Source organism: Phycodurus eques, chromosome 3 (genome assembly GCF_024500275.1).
Source record: "Phycodurus eques isolate BA_2022a chromosome 3, UOR_Pequ_1.1, whole genome shotgun sequence".
Lineage (NCBI taxonomy): Eukaryota > Metazoa > Chordata > Actinopteri > Syngnathiformes > Syngnathidae > Phycodurus > Phycodurus eques.
In genome coordinates this window covers 17,610,473-17,626,353 of record NC_084527.1, presented here as the reverse complement: position 1 = coordinate 17,626,353, position 15,881 = coordinate 17,610,473, and the positions used below count along the sequence as shown (strand labels likewise).

General features: G+C 38.4%; 1 protein-coding gene across 1 annotated transcript in view; it reads right to left on the bottom strand.

Moving 5' to 3' along the window:
* vps13a (vacuolar protein sorting 13 homolog A) overlaps nt 1-15,881 on the bottom strand; it is an 80,006-nt gene that overhangs the window by 2,271 nt on the left and 61,854 nt on the right. The window contains exons 59-74 of the mRNA XM_061672296.1: nt 14,455-14,601; nt 14,288-14,369; nt 14,144-14,213; nt 13,343-13,457; nt 13,155-13,268; nt 10,584-10,729; nt 10,426-10,507; nt 9,010-9,123; nt 8,770-8,845; nt 7,426-7,589; nt 7,306-7,351; nt 6,220-6,347; nt 6,013-6,017; nt 4,880-4,985; nt 1,233-1,318; nt 1,015-1,138 (exon numbers count right to left, since the gene is read on the bottom strand). Of these exons, the coding sequence (XP_061528280.1) occupies nt 1,015-1,138; nt 1,233-1,318; nt 4,880-4,985; nt 6,013-6,017; nt 6,220-6,347; nt 7,306-7,351; nt 7,426-7,589; nt 8,770-8,845; nt 9,010-9,123; nt 10,426-10,507; nt 10,584-10,729; nt 13,155-13,268; nt 13,343-13,457; nt 14,144-14,213; nt 14,288-14,369; nt 14,455-14,601 (1,605 nt within the window). The remainder of the gene's footprint in view (nt 1-1,014; nt 1,139-1,232; nt 1,319-4,879; nt 4,986-6,012; nt 6,018-6,219; nt 6,348-7,305; nt 7,352-7,425; nt 7,590-8,769; nt 8,846-9,009; nt 9,124-10,425; nt 10,508-10,583; nt 10,730-13,154; nt 13,269-13,342; nt 13,458-14,143; nt 14,214-14,287; nt 14,370-14,454; nt 14,602-15,881) is intronic.

The window sequence follows — 15,881 nt, the reverse complement described above, 5'->3', positions numbered from 1 at the left end:
TATATATATATATATATATATATATTGATTTTCTTCCTTTTGCAGTTAAAGCTTTTTTTGATTTTACAATTTTTGTTTTGCTCTACACAAATGTTTTGATTTATTTAATGATTTTAATAATATAGAGCCATGCATTAATCGAAATTTTTGTTTTTGTTTTCGATAAGGAGGAAAAAACTGAAAATGCTTTTTTTTTTCTCCCCATCTCCCAAAAATTGAAATACGAGTTAAGAATTGATGAGCTTCATGTCAGAGAACGGATTAAACTCGTAAATCAAGGTACCATTGTATACTGTAAAAACCCATTAAAACAAACAAACAATCGCTTAAAAAAAGTGTAATATAGCAGGCAAACCCTGTATTACTAATAACTAGGGCTGTCACCACTGAACATTTTTAGAGTTGCTTAATTATTCCATCAATTCATGGATTAAAAATTTCTATCAAATGTTTTCTTCAATTACAGATTAGTAACCGATTAATGTTATTTTGAATTGTTCAACGATTAAACAAAACCAACCAAACAAAAATTATACAATGTATGTACTCACCAACCTTTTTGAAACAGAGCTACTTCTTGGGTACTAAATAATGCGAAGGGCTACTAGTTTGATATACATACACTTCTGAGGCTACTAATGACATAATGTCAATTACAGGTTATTCATCCTACGACTGCAAATAACCATTTCCTTTTTGTAAAACAAACTATTTTTTTCCATAAATTGATTATGATTCAGTTTCTGGTTTGATCTGTAACATGTCACAAAATAGGAAAAATGTTAATCATTGTTTTACAAAGTAAAAGCAGATGTTTACAAAAGTCTTATTTTGATTAAACACAAAAGATAATCAATACTACAGATATCAGAAAATATGTTCTGTTGCGAGGCTGTAATCCAAGGATTTAGACAATTTTAAGTTAAATAATGGATATAAAAGTATCAATCGAATATCAAAAGTGACACTTCTACTAAGAACAATAAAAACAAGCTGCAAAAGAAATGCGCTCACCTTGGCCTCAATACGTAGCCGTCTGTTCTCCACGATGGTGGGCTCTTTGGTAAACTCGTCAAACAAGTACTGCCACTCGCAGATCAGCTGGCCGAACGTGCCCGTGGTCACGAAGAAAATGCCCCTTGGATGGCAAAAAAAAAAAAAAAAAAAAGAGAAAAACATCACAAAAAACTATCAGTCATCTTAGTAGTAATAAGCTGGGAACTAGCACCCACCTCTTAGTGATCATGAGGAAGTCTGAGTCGTTCACTTTGGCGTGAGCAAAGTAACGGTATTTAACAAAACGACCGTTCTCGATTTTCTGCGAAAAACACACACACACACACACACACACAAACACACACACACGCATACAGGAGACAGGAAGTGACAATTAACATTTAGAAATGACTTGCTGTGGAGTGTGGTCATGACTTGTCAGTAGGGTGGAGAAACAAAGACAATGAATGTCAGATGGAGGTTAAAAATGGCAAAAACTTTATTGGGAAAATGGTAGGGAACAGGTACAAGATGGAGGACAGGAAAACAACAATGGAGGAGCTTAACAATGGCAGAAACATCAAAACAATGACGTAAAAAGATGATCGTTGCTAAAAAAATAGGGCATGATTAAATAATGAGTAAAATTACACATTAAATAAATGCAACAAAAAAATGCACAACTGGTACAAATACAATAAAAGTTGCTAAATCTAAGAAATGAAAAAAAAAAAATCAACCAGCACTTAATAATTGGATTAGACAACCTGTGGTTACGAAAAGCCCCCTGACGTGCTTTAATCCGGATGCTTTCAGTGAGCACTGAACGTTATCAAAATACTACCATCATAAAGGATTTTTTATTTTTTATTTTATTCATTTTTTGTTAACAGGCCATTTTAAAATGAATGGATAACAATAATTGTTAATGCTGCGAGCAGCCATGAATAGGCCCACTGCTTCTAATCGAAATGGCTGACTTCATGTTTAATGAATTTCCGGCATGGGTCTTGGAGAGTTTTCGTGTGTCCTGATATGACAGACAAGTCCACCCAATTTCCTGTCCATCTGTTAAGATGGTGTTGGGGATACAGAGCAAGTTGATGCCCCCAAAAGGCCATTTATTGGTCGAAAGGAAAATTAAAGCTGCTAAAAGCGATAAATCTTCACACACCATTTTTCATTGGGAATAGTCAAAATAATCATCAAAATGTTCCATTTTACTCCGCCCAATTAGAGAGGGAAAAAGCTTCCCAATATATCATCATCATCTATCTGTCTAGAATACCCATTTATGACGAAGGCTCATTTGGGAAAATGAGACTTTTTTTCTGCATTCTATTATGATAGATTGATAGTCTATCCAATTTTGGTGTTGATCAGTGAACCTGGTGTCGGGGGCTGAATTTTTTTCTAACTTTCCATTGGGTGCTACTAAATTGTGTGTGGTCTAATACATTTGTGAAGGACTTTTTTAACAACTGCAAATGCTCCAATAATAATAATACAGAGAATAAAATAAACGAAAGGAACCGTAAGACTAGAGAGCCCAGAGCGCTAGCAGTCTTCCTCATCCTGATCATCATAATCCTCATCATCCTCACAGTCAGTGTAGTCACTGAGGCTCAAGCTACGCTGTGGACATGACAAGAGAGAGTTCACAACATCAGATGGACTCCTACACAAAAACGCTACACTATGTCTACGGCCCACAAAATCGCACACTAACCCTCTGATCGAAACTCTAAAAACTGAGCTTCATAATAACAATAATCATAATAAATAATAAGTAAAGCACCATAGCTTCATTCTGACCCCACCGTCCAAAGTATAAAATGCATACCATTCCTTCCAGAGGTTCTGTCGTATGATGTCATCAAGGAGAAAACAAAATGAAGGACTTCCAATGGCTTATAATATGTTGTAAGAACTTGCATGTATTCATATCCCATGACAAGCTAACAACATGTAAATTTATATAAAGTACTTCAAGTCAGACTCAACTTAGAAGTTGCAATGTTTGAATGAACATGGTTGACTAATAATTTAATATAGTGTAATTATTTACCAATAATTAAATGATTAATGCAATTATTTTCAATTTAAATTTGATTATTAAAAATAAATGAATACATGTACAGTGGGTACGGGAAGTATTCAGACCCCGTTAAATGTTTCACTCTTTTTTATATTGCAGCCATTTGCTAAAATCAATTAAGTTAATCTTTTTTCACAATGTACACACAGCACCCCATATTGACAAAAAAAGAAAAAAAGAAAATGGAATTGTTGAAATTCTTGCTGATTTATTAAAAAATAAAAACTGAAATATCACACAGTATTCAGACCCTTTATTCAGTATTTAGAAGCACCTTTTGAGTTAATACAGCCATGAGTCTTTTGGGGAATGATGTAACAAGTTTTGCACACCTGGATTTGGGGATCCTCTGCCATTCCTCCTTGCAGATCCTCTCCAGTTCTGTCAGGTTGGATGGTGAACGTTGGTGGGCAGCCATTGTCAGGTCCTTCCAGACATTCTCAATTGGGTTTAGGTCAGAGCTCTGGCTGGGCCATTCAAGAACAGTAACAGAGTTGTTCTGAAGCCACTCCTTCGGTATTTTAGCTGGGTGCTTAGGGTCATTGTCTTTTTTGAAGGTGGCCCTTCGGCCCAGTCTGAGGTTCTGAGCACTCTGGAGACGGTTTTCGTCCAGGATATCCCTGTACTGTACTTGGCCGCATGAATCTTTTCTTTGATTACAACCAGTCGTTGTGTCCCTGCAGCTGAAAAATACCCCCACATTATGATGCTGCCACCACCATGCTTCACTGTTGGGACTGTATTGGACAGGTGATGAGCAGTGCCTTGTTTTCTCCACACATGCCATTTAGAATTAAGGCCAACAATTTCTATCTTGGTCTCATCAGACCAGAGAATCTTATTTCTCACCATCTTGGAGTCTTTGGAGTTTTTCAGCAAACGCCATGTGGGCTTTCATGTGTCTTGCACTGAGGAGAGGCTTCCGTCGAGCCACTCTGCCATAAAGCCCCGATTGGTGGAGGGCTGCAGTGATGGTTGACTTTCTAGAACTTTCTCCCATCTCCCGACTGCATCTCTGGAGCTCAGCCACAGTGATCTTTGGGTTCTTCTTTACCTCTCTCACCAAGGCTCTTCTCCCAATTGCTCAGTTTAGCCGGACGGACAGCTCTAGGAAGGGTTCTGGTCGTCCTAAACGTCTTCCATTTAAGGAATATGGAGGCCACTGTGCTCTTAGGAACATTAAGTGCAGCAGAAACCTTTTTGTAACCTTGGCCAGATCTGTGCCTTGCCACAATTCTTTCTCTGAGCTCTTCAGGCAGTTCCTTTGACCTCCTGATTCTCATTTGCTCTAACATGCACTGTGAGCTGTAATGTCTTATATAGACAGGTGTGTGGCTTTCCTAATCATGTCCAATCGGTATAGTCAAACCCAGCTGGACTTCAATGAAGGTGTAGAACCATAGAGGATGATCAGAAGAAATGGACAGCACCCGAGTTAAATATATGAGTGTCACAGCAAAAGTTCTGAATACTTACAGCTGTGTGATACTTCAGTTTTTCTTTTTTAATAAATCAGCAAAAATTTAAACATTTCTGATTTTTCTGTCAATATGGGGTGCTGTGTGTACATTAATGGCCAGAGTCACAATATCTGAGAAGAGCTTGCAAGCATCAACTGTAAAATGGTTGTGAGCTGAGCCATTCTTTGCGACTTTCAACAAGCCAATGCCCAAATGTTACGCTAAAGTGTCAACTGCCAATATTACCATTGGTTGGATTGGAAAACAAATGATAATTGTAAGAAACCACAAGTATGTTAGGTCACCCAGTGCACGGGGGTTCTACCTGAAGCATCTGACTTCCGATGCCCTCCCTCTGCCTGTACGGCCGTATGACGCCATCTTCGTGGATGAAGCGAGGGGGCCGCAGGGATTCGATGTCCTGCGACGTTCTCCGCCGCCCTAAAATGGACGCACAAATACCACAAATTAGTTAAACATCAAACCAAGCTTGTAACTCAATTTACTCACATATCGAATACATTTTCCCCACTGTAATGAACTGAAATGCCATGAACCCGTTGCAGCCCACCACTCAAACATTTTCTTCCGTTTTTTTTTAATAAAGAAAACTAGCACCATTGTATACAAACATATCTCGGAAGTGTAATTACGGTACATACTAGGCTTTACACGATCAGGATTTTTGGGGCCGATCACCGATCAGCGAGTTTAAAAAAACGATAACCGATCACCGATTCGATCACATGATGGAGGAATGTGTCTATTTAAATGACCTGTTCATTTAGTGTATTTACTTGTGTAGTTAATTGCTCAAACAATTATAATTACAATAAATAATGTATCTTTGTTCCTCTATTTATCCCAGTGAGGCATAGTGACAGACAGAACAAATCTTCTATTAAATGGCAAGAAGTAAATACAGGAATTAACGTGTCCACTTTTTGTGACATTTTTGTTTGTTGTTGTGCGGTGAGATTTTTAAATTGTAAAAATGTACCCAAAGAACATTTGGGTCCATAAAGGTTGGAAATCACTGCTCTAGTCAGGTCATGTATTCTAATCAGTCAGGTCAAACCAACATTACAACATGACAGAAATAATGCGTGCTAACTTACTGTAATTAAATTACTTAATTTTTAATTAAATTACTTCACCCACACCGACGCTTTAGAGCATGATTTGACAGAACGGCGGCATGTTTACGTACAACCGTTCGTGTGCTTTTGTTGTCTGCTTGCGAGCCGTATCGCATTAAAAGTATGTGAACATACCTCAAGCAAGCCTTAAATGAACGTCTTCTCCTGAGCACCGGTGACCACCAACACGCGTTTTTCCCCATTTTGTTCTTACAAACACACGGCGCAATCCATTATTGTTGTCGTCGCCATGGTATCCATAAGGCCGATAAAATCGGTGTAAAGTCTAGTGCATACTGTAGTATTTGTGTGTTGAAACTGTGCCTTTAAGGGGTGTGGCCTGGTGAGTGATGTCAGGTGCTGACATCACTAGTTAGACTGCATGTGAGCTGGGTGTGAGCTGTGGCCTACAGCAGCTCCATGCAAGAGTTCTCATTTTGTAATTTGCGTTTTCACTGTTTGTCCAGTTCAATAAATGCCTGAAATGTATTTAAAAAAAGTGCAACAAAATTCCTGCAAAGAGAACCAACCTCTTGATGCCTTGGAAAGTGCTGCTGGCCATGTCGATGATGCCTCCGGTAGGCCTGGCGACGGCCCCCACAAGGCCTTTCCCGACGCCTTTGAAGAAGCCCGCCGCTCCTTCCTTTTGTGCTCCTACGCAGCGAAATAATCACAGAATTAAGAACTAGAACACTGGGAACCCCCCATTTATCACAGGCGATATGTTTCAGATTCACCCCAAATAGTTGAAAATGTGTCATATTTTAAATAGTTTTATCTTTTCCACACACTTTAAACTTATTCAAACACTCTTTTAAACACATTTTTAATGTATTTAAAAATTTTAAAAAATAATAATTACAAGCATAAAATGTATCAAAAATACCGTTCGTATTTTGGCATCTGAACATGTATGTGCTTTTTAAGAGGCTGGGCCTAGTAGGATGGCGTGTGACGTCGGCAAGTCTGCGTGTGAAACTCTGGGTGAGAGCTGTGGCTGACAGCAGCTTCTGCGTGAATGTGCTTATTGTGTTTACATTCTTGTTTACATTCTCCCAGCACTCATTAAGTGGCTAAAAAGTGCATCTGCAACTGTGGCTCGCCTTTCCCGCATGTGAGAAGATACTCCGAATTTTAAGCGATCATTTTTATGGATTTTTCCAGTACAGTCTGAATTTACAGTTTCGCACCTTCAGTGCAGTGCATTCATCCAGCCCTCATAGCAGTTGTTTGAAGGTTTATAATTACTGTAATACCTATGCTAACTTCTGTCAGCCCATCTATGGCGAATCACATATCTTAGCATGGTGTTAACAGACTGTTGATGGACAAAATGATGTCGCTTGGTTCAAGATTTTGGTTTTCAAATATACAATGTTAATTCTGTTGGTTGATGGGTCAGTTCTACAATAAACTTCAACTGGAAATGACAAATAAGAAGCTTCAAGCTCTTATTTGAAGACCAGTGCGTGTGAGAGCCTCAGAAAAGGTGCTAAGGAGTACTTTGAAAAGTGTGTTAATTTACGTGTGTTTTATAATTGTGGGAGGGTTAAAAAATGTTTTTTTTTTCTGAAAAACAATCTCTTAAAAAACGTGATCAAGCCAAGCCTACCTTCAATAGGTTTGGTGACGATGCCGGTTATTCCACTGACGAATCCCTGACCAGAAAACATCACTAGTTAGCCTTTGCTTCAGGTCAACAGTAAATGTGTCTTAGTGCTGGAATCCATACAGAAACCAATCCTTTCCCGCCCCGGGCGAGACCCTCTCTGAGGCTGCCGGGCTGCTTGTTCATGGCCTCTCGCCTCTTCTGCTGATACTCCTCGTCCATCGTCATGGCGGCCATGCCCTTGGCCATGGCGCCCGTGATCCTGGAGGCGGCGCCCGCGATGCCCCCTGTGGTGTGCACAGATTTCAGTGACGGTTGTATGCTTCTCATGGTCATTTGCGCCACTAATGATATGATAATGTTGACAAAAAAACATCAAGTAACGTAAACTCAAATGGTTACACTTAATGGTAAAACCTAAATAGATGAAAACCCTGTCTTAAAACTTACATAAATAGATTGAAAACAGTCTTAAATCTTGAAGAAACAGAAAATGCTTCAAATTAATGTAAACTTAAGACTTACATTTGATTATACACCCTGAAAACTTCCTTAAAACTTAATACGTACAATACTGAAAACATGGTCTTAAAATTCCAATAACGCATTGAAAAGAGAATTCAAACTTAAATACATAAAACAATTTATCTTAAACCTAAATAAATACATTGAAAACTGTTATCAAACTGAAAGGTCCCATAATTTGGATATTTAGACCTCCAGAGTGACTCTCTAACATGGACTTTGTATAAAAGTGTCAATTTCATTTAAAAAAAACACCTTTTTTTTGGTCATACGAGTGTCCAAAAAAAGGCCCATCTGACAGCTACTTCTGTTTTGCCTTAGTTTTGCATCCACTTAGTCCATATTAGGCTAGGACTGCCCCCTTGCCTCTGATTGGTTTGCATCTGTGTAGAAGACCCAACCCTCACTATTTGTGAGAGCTCACGTGTTTGTTATGTTGACAGTGTTGGCTCGGGAGCGTAGATCTCCGCTAGTGACCTAGATAAGCTGGAGAAATTCGAATGATCGGATTTCAGGCCTCTCAGCAGAAAAAAGTCTGGACGATTTTAACTCATATTTCACGTTTACTGAGGCATCAAAGAGCCATACATAGAAAATTGTCTCAAAATGTAAATAAATAAATATGAATATAAAAATATATAGAATATATAACATTTTGATGACAAAAATGTTAAAAACTACCAAATACATTCAAAAACACTCTTAAAACCTACATTAAAACCTTAAATGTATTTAACAGACTTAAAACATGAATAAAAAGTATGTTAAATAATTAAAAAATGATTTAAAATTTGAATACATTGATAACTGACTTGAGCAAATAGATTGAAAACTGACTTAAATACATTGAAGCGTGCCCTAAAACCTGAAAAAAAATACATTGAAAACTGACTTACAACTAAAGTATATCCATTGTAAACTTAACTAAGCGTATTTTCTTACCTACAGCTCCTCCTACCAGAGCCTTCACTCCGAGGGCCATCCCTTCCACAAACTCCTCTGGCCCCTGGATTGCTCCCTAGGAAACACCAAAACCCAAATATGAACATGTAGGTACAGTTGTCTATACGCATTTCACCATTGTGTTTTATTAAAATACAATGGTGAAAAAGAGAGCTTTGTCAATCATCCAAATGAAGCCAATGTGGTGTTGAAATTAACAATTTGGACTTTCCTCCTCACCTGATAGGGCTCATAGAAGAAGGCCTCAACTCCCTCGGACAGCCCTCTGATCAACCCGAAGGGATTTCCCAGGACGTCCAGGCCTAGCACCAGTACGTACATCTGCTTGATTGCCTGAAATATACAGTGGTGCCTTGACTTATGAGTTTAATTCATTTGGTGGTCGAGCTCATAAGTCAGTTTACTCATCCATCCATTTTCTGAGCGGGAGTGCTGGAGCCCATCCCAGCTATCATCGGGTTCATATCGAATCAATTTTCCCCATTGAAATGAATTGAAATGCAATCAATCAGTTCCAGCCACCCAAACAAACACCATTTAGTGCCTGGGCTTGAGCTGTCACCTACAGCACCTCATTACTACTGTCCTAATTTTGTATTTGTGTTTGACTATTTGTCCAATTCAACTAATGGCTAAAAATTGCATCAGCGACTGTGGCTCTCCTTGTGAGGGCATTATAGCAGCTTAATTAAAAAAAACAAAAATAACAAAAAAATAATAATTATACACTTCGCCCAAGTGCAGGCTTTTTTGAAGTTCACTCGTACCTCAAATTTTGGCATGCAACACGTAGCAAATGGCCGTCAGCTTGTCACTCGAAAAAAATCGTAAGGTGGGGAACTCATTGGCCAAGGTACCAATCTTGAGATAGTGAATTTGGGCTTTTTCTGAGCTGCAGGACTATAATCATCAAAATTATCAAAAAATAAAATCCTAAAATATTACGCTATGTATGGTGAATCTTATATACAGGAATATATGAGAGTTTCACTTTTTGAATTGAACCAATGATTAAAATGTGCTTTTCCACAATATTCTAGTTGATTGAAATAGCCCTATTTTTTTAATCTTCCTTCATGAATCCAGAAGTAGCTCGATAGCTAACAAACACCAGTAGTTTTTCTCCACATTTTTGATAGTTTCTGCCTTGCGGAGGTCTGCAAAAATGCCAACAATCTAGTTTGCATCACATTGAGAATGTGCAAGATCACTGATTCTCAAAGTGTGGTATGCGAAAGGATCACTGCCCAAGTACAGTTCAGCTGTATTCAACTTTTAAGTTCAATACATTTGCATTTAATCTTTAGGTACTGTTTGTTGGTAAACATTTATTCAGGTAAAATCTGTATTTATCTTTTATGTGCTATACATTTTAATTGAATCATTATTTAAGCACAGTTTTTATTTTCCTATATTTAAGCAGAATATTAATGTTCAAATTGTGCATAATGTTTCAGTGAACAATAATATTAAAAATACTTTTTAGGAACACAACCTCTGTCTCGTTTTTGGTTAACACTTATCCCTACTACTCTACTGTTTGTCATGATGGTGGTACTTGGAGAGCTAAGTATTTTATTTAGGTAGTACTTGGTGTAAAAACTTTGCGAACTGACACTTTATGACTGTGGTTACCTGTTTGGAATAATGCCTGATGACTTCCCACTGGAGCTGCTGGGTGGTGCAGAACTGGAAGGTCAACTCAAAGAAAGCCAGCCTGCCACCAATGACATTCAATAGTGAGTCATTTTACTTGCTATGTGACTTGTTTGTTTGGTTTTGTTTGCGCATACTTGAAGACGACGTCCTGCACGTCAGTGAGGGTCGCGCCGATGCTCTTGAGCAGCAGGTTGAGCGACTGGACAGGTATGAGTTCCGTTTCCCGCTTCTCCTTCAGGCCATCCTCACCGCCCGTGCTCAGAGAGAAACTCAAGTGGAGCTGGGAAAACACAAATGCAAAAAATAAATAAAATAAAATAAAAATAACAAAAAAAGGCTTGAAACAAGACATTGGTGGGATTTTTCTCTGGGGAACATGGCATACCTTGATGTGGGGGAAATGTGGACAAAAGTTGAAAACAAATAAAAAAGGAAATATGAAAATATATACAGTGGAACCTTGACAGAATGGACTAATAGGAGCCGGGGCTGGGGGGGTCGTCTGATATAGCCAATTGTCAGATACACTGAAGCACTTTTTGAGGCCATATGCACCAATATTACCGTACAGTACAAAATTGTTTTGTAGAGTTTTTTTGTGAAGTTAATTTTTTCCTCATTAATGTACAAGCAGCTCCCCATATTGACAGACAAAAAACGGAATTGTTGACATTTTTGTTGATTTATTAAAAAAGAAAAACTGAAATATCACACAGCCACAAGTATTCAGACCCTTTGCTGTGACACTCAGATATTTAACTCTGGTGCTGTCCATTTATTCAGATCATCCTTGAGATGGTTCTACACCTTAATTGGAGTCCAGCTGTGTTTGATTATACTGATTGGACTTGATGAGGAAAGCCACACCTCTGTCTATATAAGACCTTACAGCCCACAGACCATGCCAGAGCAAATGAGAATCATTAGGTCAAAGGAACTGCCTGAAGAGCTCAGAGACATAATTGTGGCAAGGCACAGATCTGGCCAAGGTTACAAAAAGATTTCTGCTGCACTTAATGTTCCTAAGAGCACAGTGGCCTCCATATTCCTTGAAATGGAAGACGTTTAGGGACGATCAGAACCCTTCCTAGAGCTGGCCGTCCGGCCAAACTGAGCAATTGGGGAAGAGCCTTGTTGAGAGAGGTAAAGAAGAACCCAATGATCACTGTGGCTGAGCTCCAGCGATGCAGTCAGAAGATGGGCGAAAGTTCTAGAAAGTCAACCATCACTGCAGACCTCTACCAGTCGGGGCTTTATGGCAGAGTGGCCCGACGGAAGCCTCTCCTCAGTGCAAGACACATGAAAGCCCGCATGGAGTTTGCAAAAAAAAAAAAAAACACCCGAAGGACTCCAAGATGGTGAGAAATAAGATTCTCTGGTCTGATGAGACAGAAATTGTTGGCCTTAATTCTAAGTGGCATGTGTGGAGAAAACCAGGCACTGCTCATCACCTTTCCAATACAGTCCCAACAGTGAAGCATGGTGGTGGCAGCATCATGCTGTGGGGGTATTTTTCAGCTGCAGGGACAGGACGACTGGTTGTAATCAAAGAAAAGATGAATGCGGCCAATTACAGTACAGGGATATCCTGGACGAAAACCTTCTCCAGAGTGCTCAGAACCTCAGACTGGGCCGAAGGGCCACCTTCAAAAAAGACAATGACCCTAAGCACCCAGCTAAAATACCGAAGGAGTGCCTTCAGAACAACTCTGTTACTGTTCTTGAATGGCCCAGCCAGAGCTCTGACCTAAACCCAATTGAGAATGTCTGGAAGGACCTGACAATGGCTGCCCACCAACATTCACCATCCAACCTGACAGAACTGAAGAGAATCTGCAAGGAGGAATGGCAGAGGATCCCCAAATCCAGGTGTGAAAAACCTGTTGCGTCATTCCCAAAAAGACCCATGGCTGTATTAGCTCAAAAGAGTGCTTCTACTAAATACTGAGCAAAGGGTCTGAATACTTATGGCTGTGTGATATTTAAATTTTCCTTTTTGAATAAATCTGCAAAAATTTCAACAATTGCGTTTTTTTTTCTGTCAATATGGGGTGCTGTGTGTACATTAATGTGGAAAAAAGTAACTTAAAATTATTTTAGCGAATGCCTGCAATACAAAAAAAGAGTGAAAAATTTAAGGGGGTCTGAATACTTTCCATACCCACTGTGTGTGTGTGTGTATATATATATATATATATATATATATATATATATATATATAAATCTACACTGTTTTACCATAAATTACTTTATATATATATATATATATATATATATATATATATATATATATATATATATATATATATATATATATATTACATACTTATATTACTTGTATATTTTGTAATAAATTTCCCATAAATTCATTGGATTGTATTTTCCCCTCATTAATACATTTAATAATATAATATATATTCTATATAAATATATTTTCACCATATATGAATTTAGTAAAATATTTAAAATATTTTCCTCATAAAATAATATATTTTAAATAATTATTTCCATAGATGTAATTAATATATATTTTATGTACCATATGTACCCTAACCCCAACCCTAACACTTTTTAATAATTTTCCGATTACCAAATTTCTTATTAATGTTTAATCACATAATTCTGATGCTAGTAAAACAAACATGACTCAATTTGGGAGATTTGTGTTATTATTTTTTTTAATCTTGGAAAGAACAACACAGTACCTTGATGGGGGAAATGTGGAAGTACTCGTAGAGGCTAATGGGCGTTGTATCAGCGGCGGAAACATGATTCAGCTCTGTCTTCATGTACTCCACGTCCTTCTCAAACAATTCCACCTGAAGGAAGGAGAAGCGTGAATGGACACATGCGCTCAAACTGAAGGTCAAACTATACAAGGAGCGGCTCAGACCTCCTGTTGGACACTTGTGGCACTGGCGTTTTCTGGGCTAAACAGGTCCAGGATGGCGTAGAGGAACCCCAGATCCAGTTTCAGATCCATTTCTTGGATCAGCACCTTGAAGTACCTGTGCAGAAGGTGAAAAGGATAGTGAAGTCCATCGAACTGAGTTCACAAACATTGGAAATGTTTGTGAACATTGGAAATGTTTGTGAACTCCACACTGTAAAAACATTGGAAATGTTTGTGAACTCCACACTGTAATTCCCAGACTTCTTTCGGGGACGGACGGACACATAATTCTCTTAAAAAAACAAAAAAATTGGGATATTTGAATAAATGTGTCCCATACAAAAAAATCAATTAATCATGCAATTAATCATTTGTTTTCATTATTCTGAATATGCATGACGTTATGCTACCAAATATTTTCCAGAAGACTGCAAGCAGGTACGATAGTACGAAAAAAAAAAGACCAAACGCAGACCAGTTCAATGCATTACATGAAAATAGGCAAAATAGATATATACGATTATTTCTTTATCCCTCAGTGAATTGTCTGTGGCTGTAGCGGGGGAACACTGTATTGTCTTGAGGACAACCTTTTCTTTAAGTTCTTAATTTTATGTTTCAGACTATACTGTAGAGCAGTGGTAACAGTCTTGGAAACAAATATTTTTCCACATTAATAGTTTAAATTTTGCACTTTGCCAGACCTGAAAATGTAGAGAATCATATTTTATAATTGCATTAGAACCCTGATTAAAAACAAACAAACAAACAATAAAAATGGATGGAGAGAATGCTCTTTACTTGATGCGGGAGATGTTAGAGTGGCCTGCTGCCCTGGTGACGATACTGATATCAGTCAGAGGCTTGGGTTCTGTAGGAAATGACAAAAAAATGTCAAAATCATACAAAAACAAAAAAAAAGTAACAATGGTCAGTTCAACATACCTGCATCCATGGTGACGGACTTTGGAAGTTTTACCGGGTAGAAAACGTAGGGAAAGATTGCTCCAGGGAGCTGGTTTTGGATCTGTGAGGACATACGTTTAGAACAAAACATTCAGGATGGCTTTTTTTTTTGTAATAGATTGGCTTCCCACCAACTGGAGTCTGACCTGGATGTGGTGGATTTGGACCCGGTAGGAGCACTGGCGTGGCGAGACGCTGTACTCCACCTTGACGCCTGGCAGGAAATGCCTTCTGAGAGGAGCGTCGCACGGCTGCAGCATCCGCATATCCGTGCCATTGGGAGACAAGCACACCTGGCCGATAACAATATGCAAAGCAATGATTGAAACCATTTTTCACTGATAATTAATAATAATTTAATAATTTGTCATTGTTTGACAAAAACTACAGAGCAGTGTTAACTGAATTTCCCTTAATCGAAATAAAACAAATTATGCACACACATGTAAGTAAGTAAGTAAATAAATAAATACATACACACACACACACACAGAGCGGATGGAATAAGTATTTAACACGTCACCATTTTTATCATTAAATGTATTTCCCAAGGTGTTATTGACATGAAAATTTCACCAGCTGCTTGGAACAATCCAAGTAATCAATACATACAAAGAAACTACAACAAATAGGATCAGAAATTAAATTGTTTGTAATGCTGTGAAATGACATAGGAAAAATGAATTGAACACGCCAACTGGTATGTATTTAAGCCTTTGTTTGCAATGACAGCTTCAAGACACCTACTGTATGAGAAATTAGTCGCATGCATTGCTCTGGTGTGATTTTGGCCCATTCCTCCACACAAGCGGTCTTCAAATCTTGAAGGTTCCGTGGGCTTCTTTTATGGACTTTGAGTTTCAGTTCGTTCCATAGATTTTTGATTGGATTCAAGTCAGGTGATTGGCTGGGTCATTCTAGCAGCTTTATTTTTTTTCTTTGAAACCAATTGAGAGTTTCCTTGGCAGTATGTTTTGAATCATTATCCTACTGAAATGTCCACCCTCGTTTCATTTTCATCATCCTCGTAGATGGTGTAAGTTTGTCTCATTCCTACAACAGCAGCAGATATTTGTAACGAATGTCTCAGTACATTTGCCCATTCATCCTTCCTTCAATAATGTGAAGTTTACCAGTAACATCTGCTGAAAAGCGACCCCACACCATGTTCCCACCTCCGAACTTCATTGTTGGTATGGTGTTTTCAGGGTGATGTGCAGTGCAATTTCTCCTCCTAAAGTGGTGTGCATTATGGCATCCAAAGAGTTACATTTTGCTCTCATCCGACCAGACTATATTCTCCCAGTATTTAACTGGCTTGTCCAAATGTTGTTCAGCAAGCTTTAAACAAGCTTTGACATGCTTTTTTTTTCAGCAATGGGGTCTTGCGTGGTGAGCATGCATACAGGCCATGGCGGCAGAGTACATTACTCTCTGCTTTCCTTGTGACAATTCCAGGTCTTTTTGAAGCTCTCCACTGGTGGTGCTTGGCTCTTGGACAAATCTTCTGATTATTATTTGCACCGCTCTGTCAGAAATCTTACGAGGAGCACCCGATTCGAGACAAATTTAT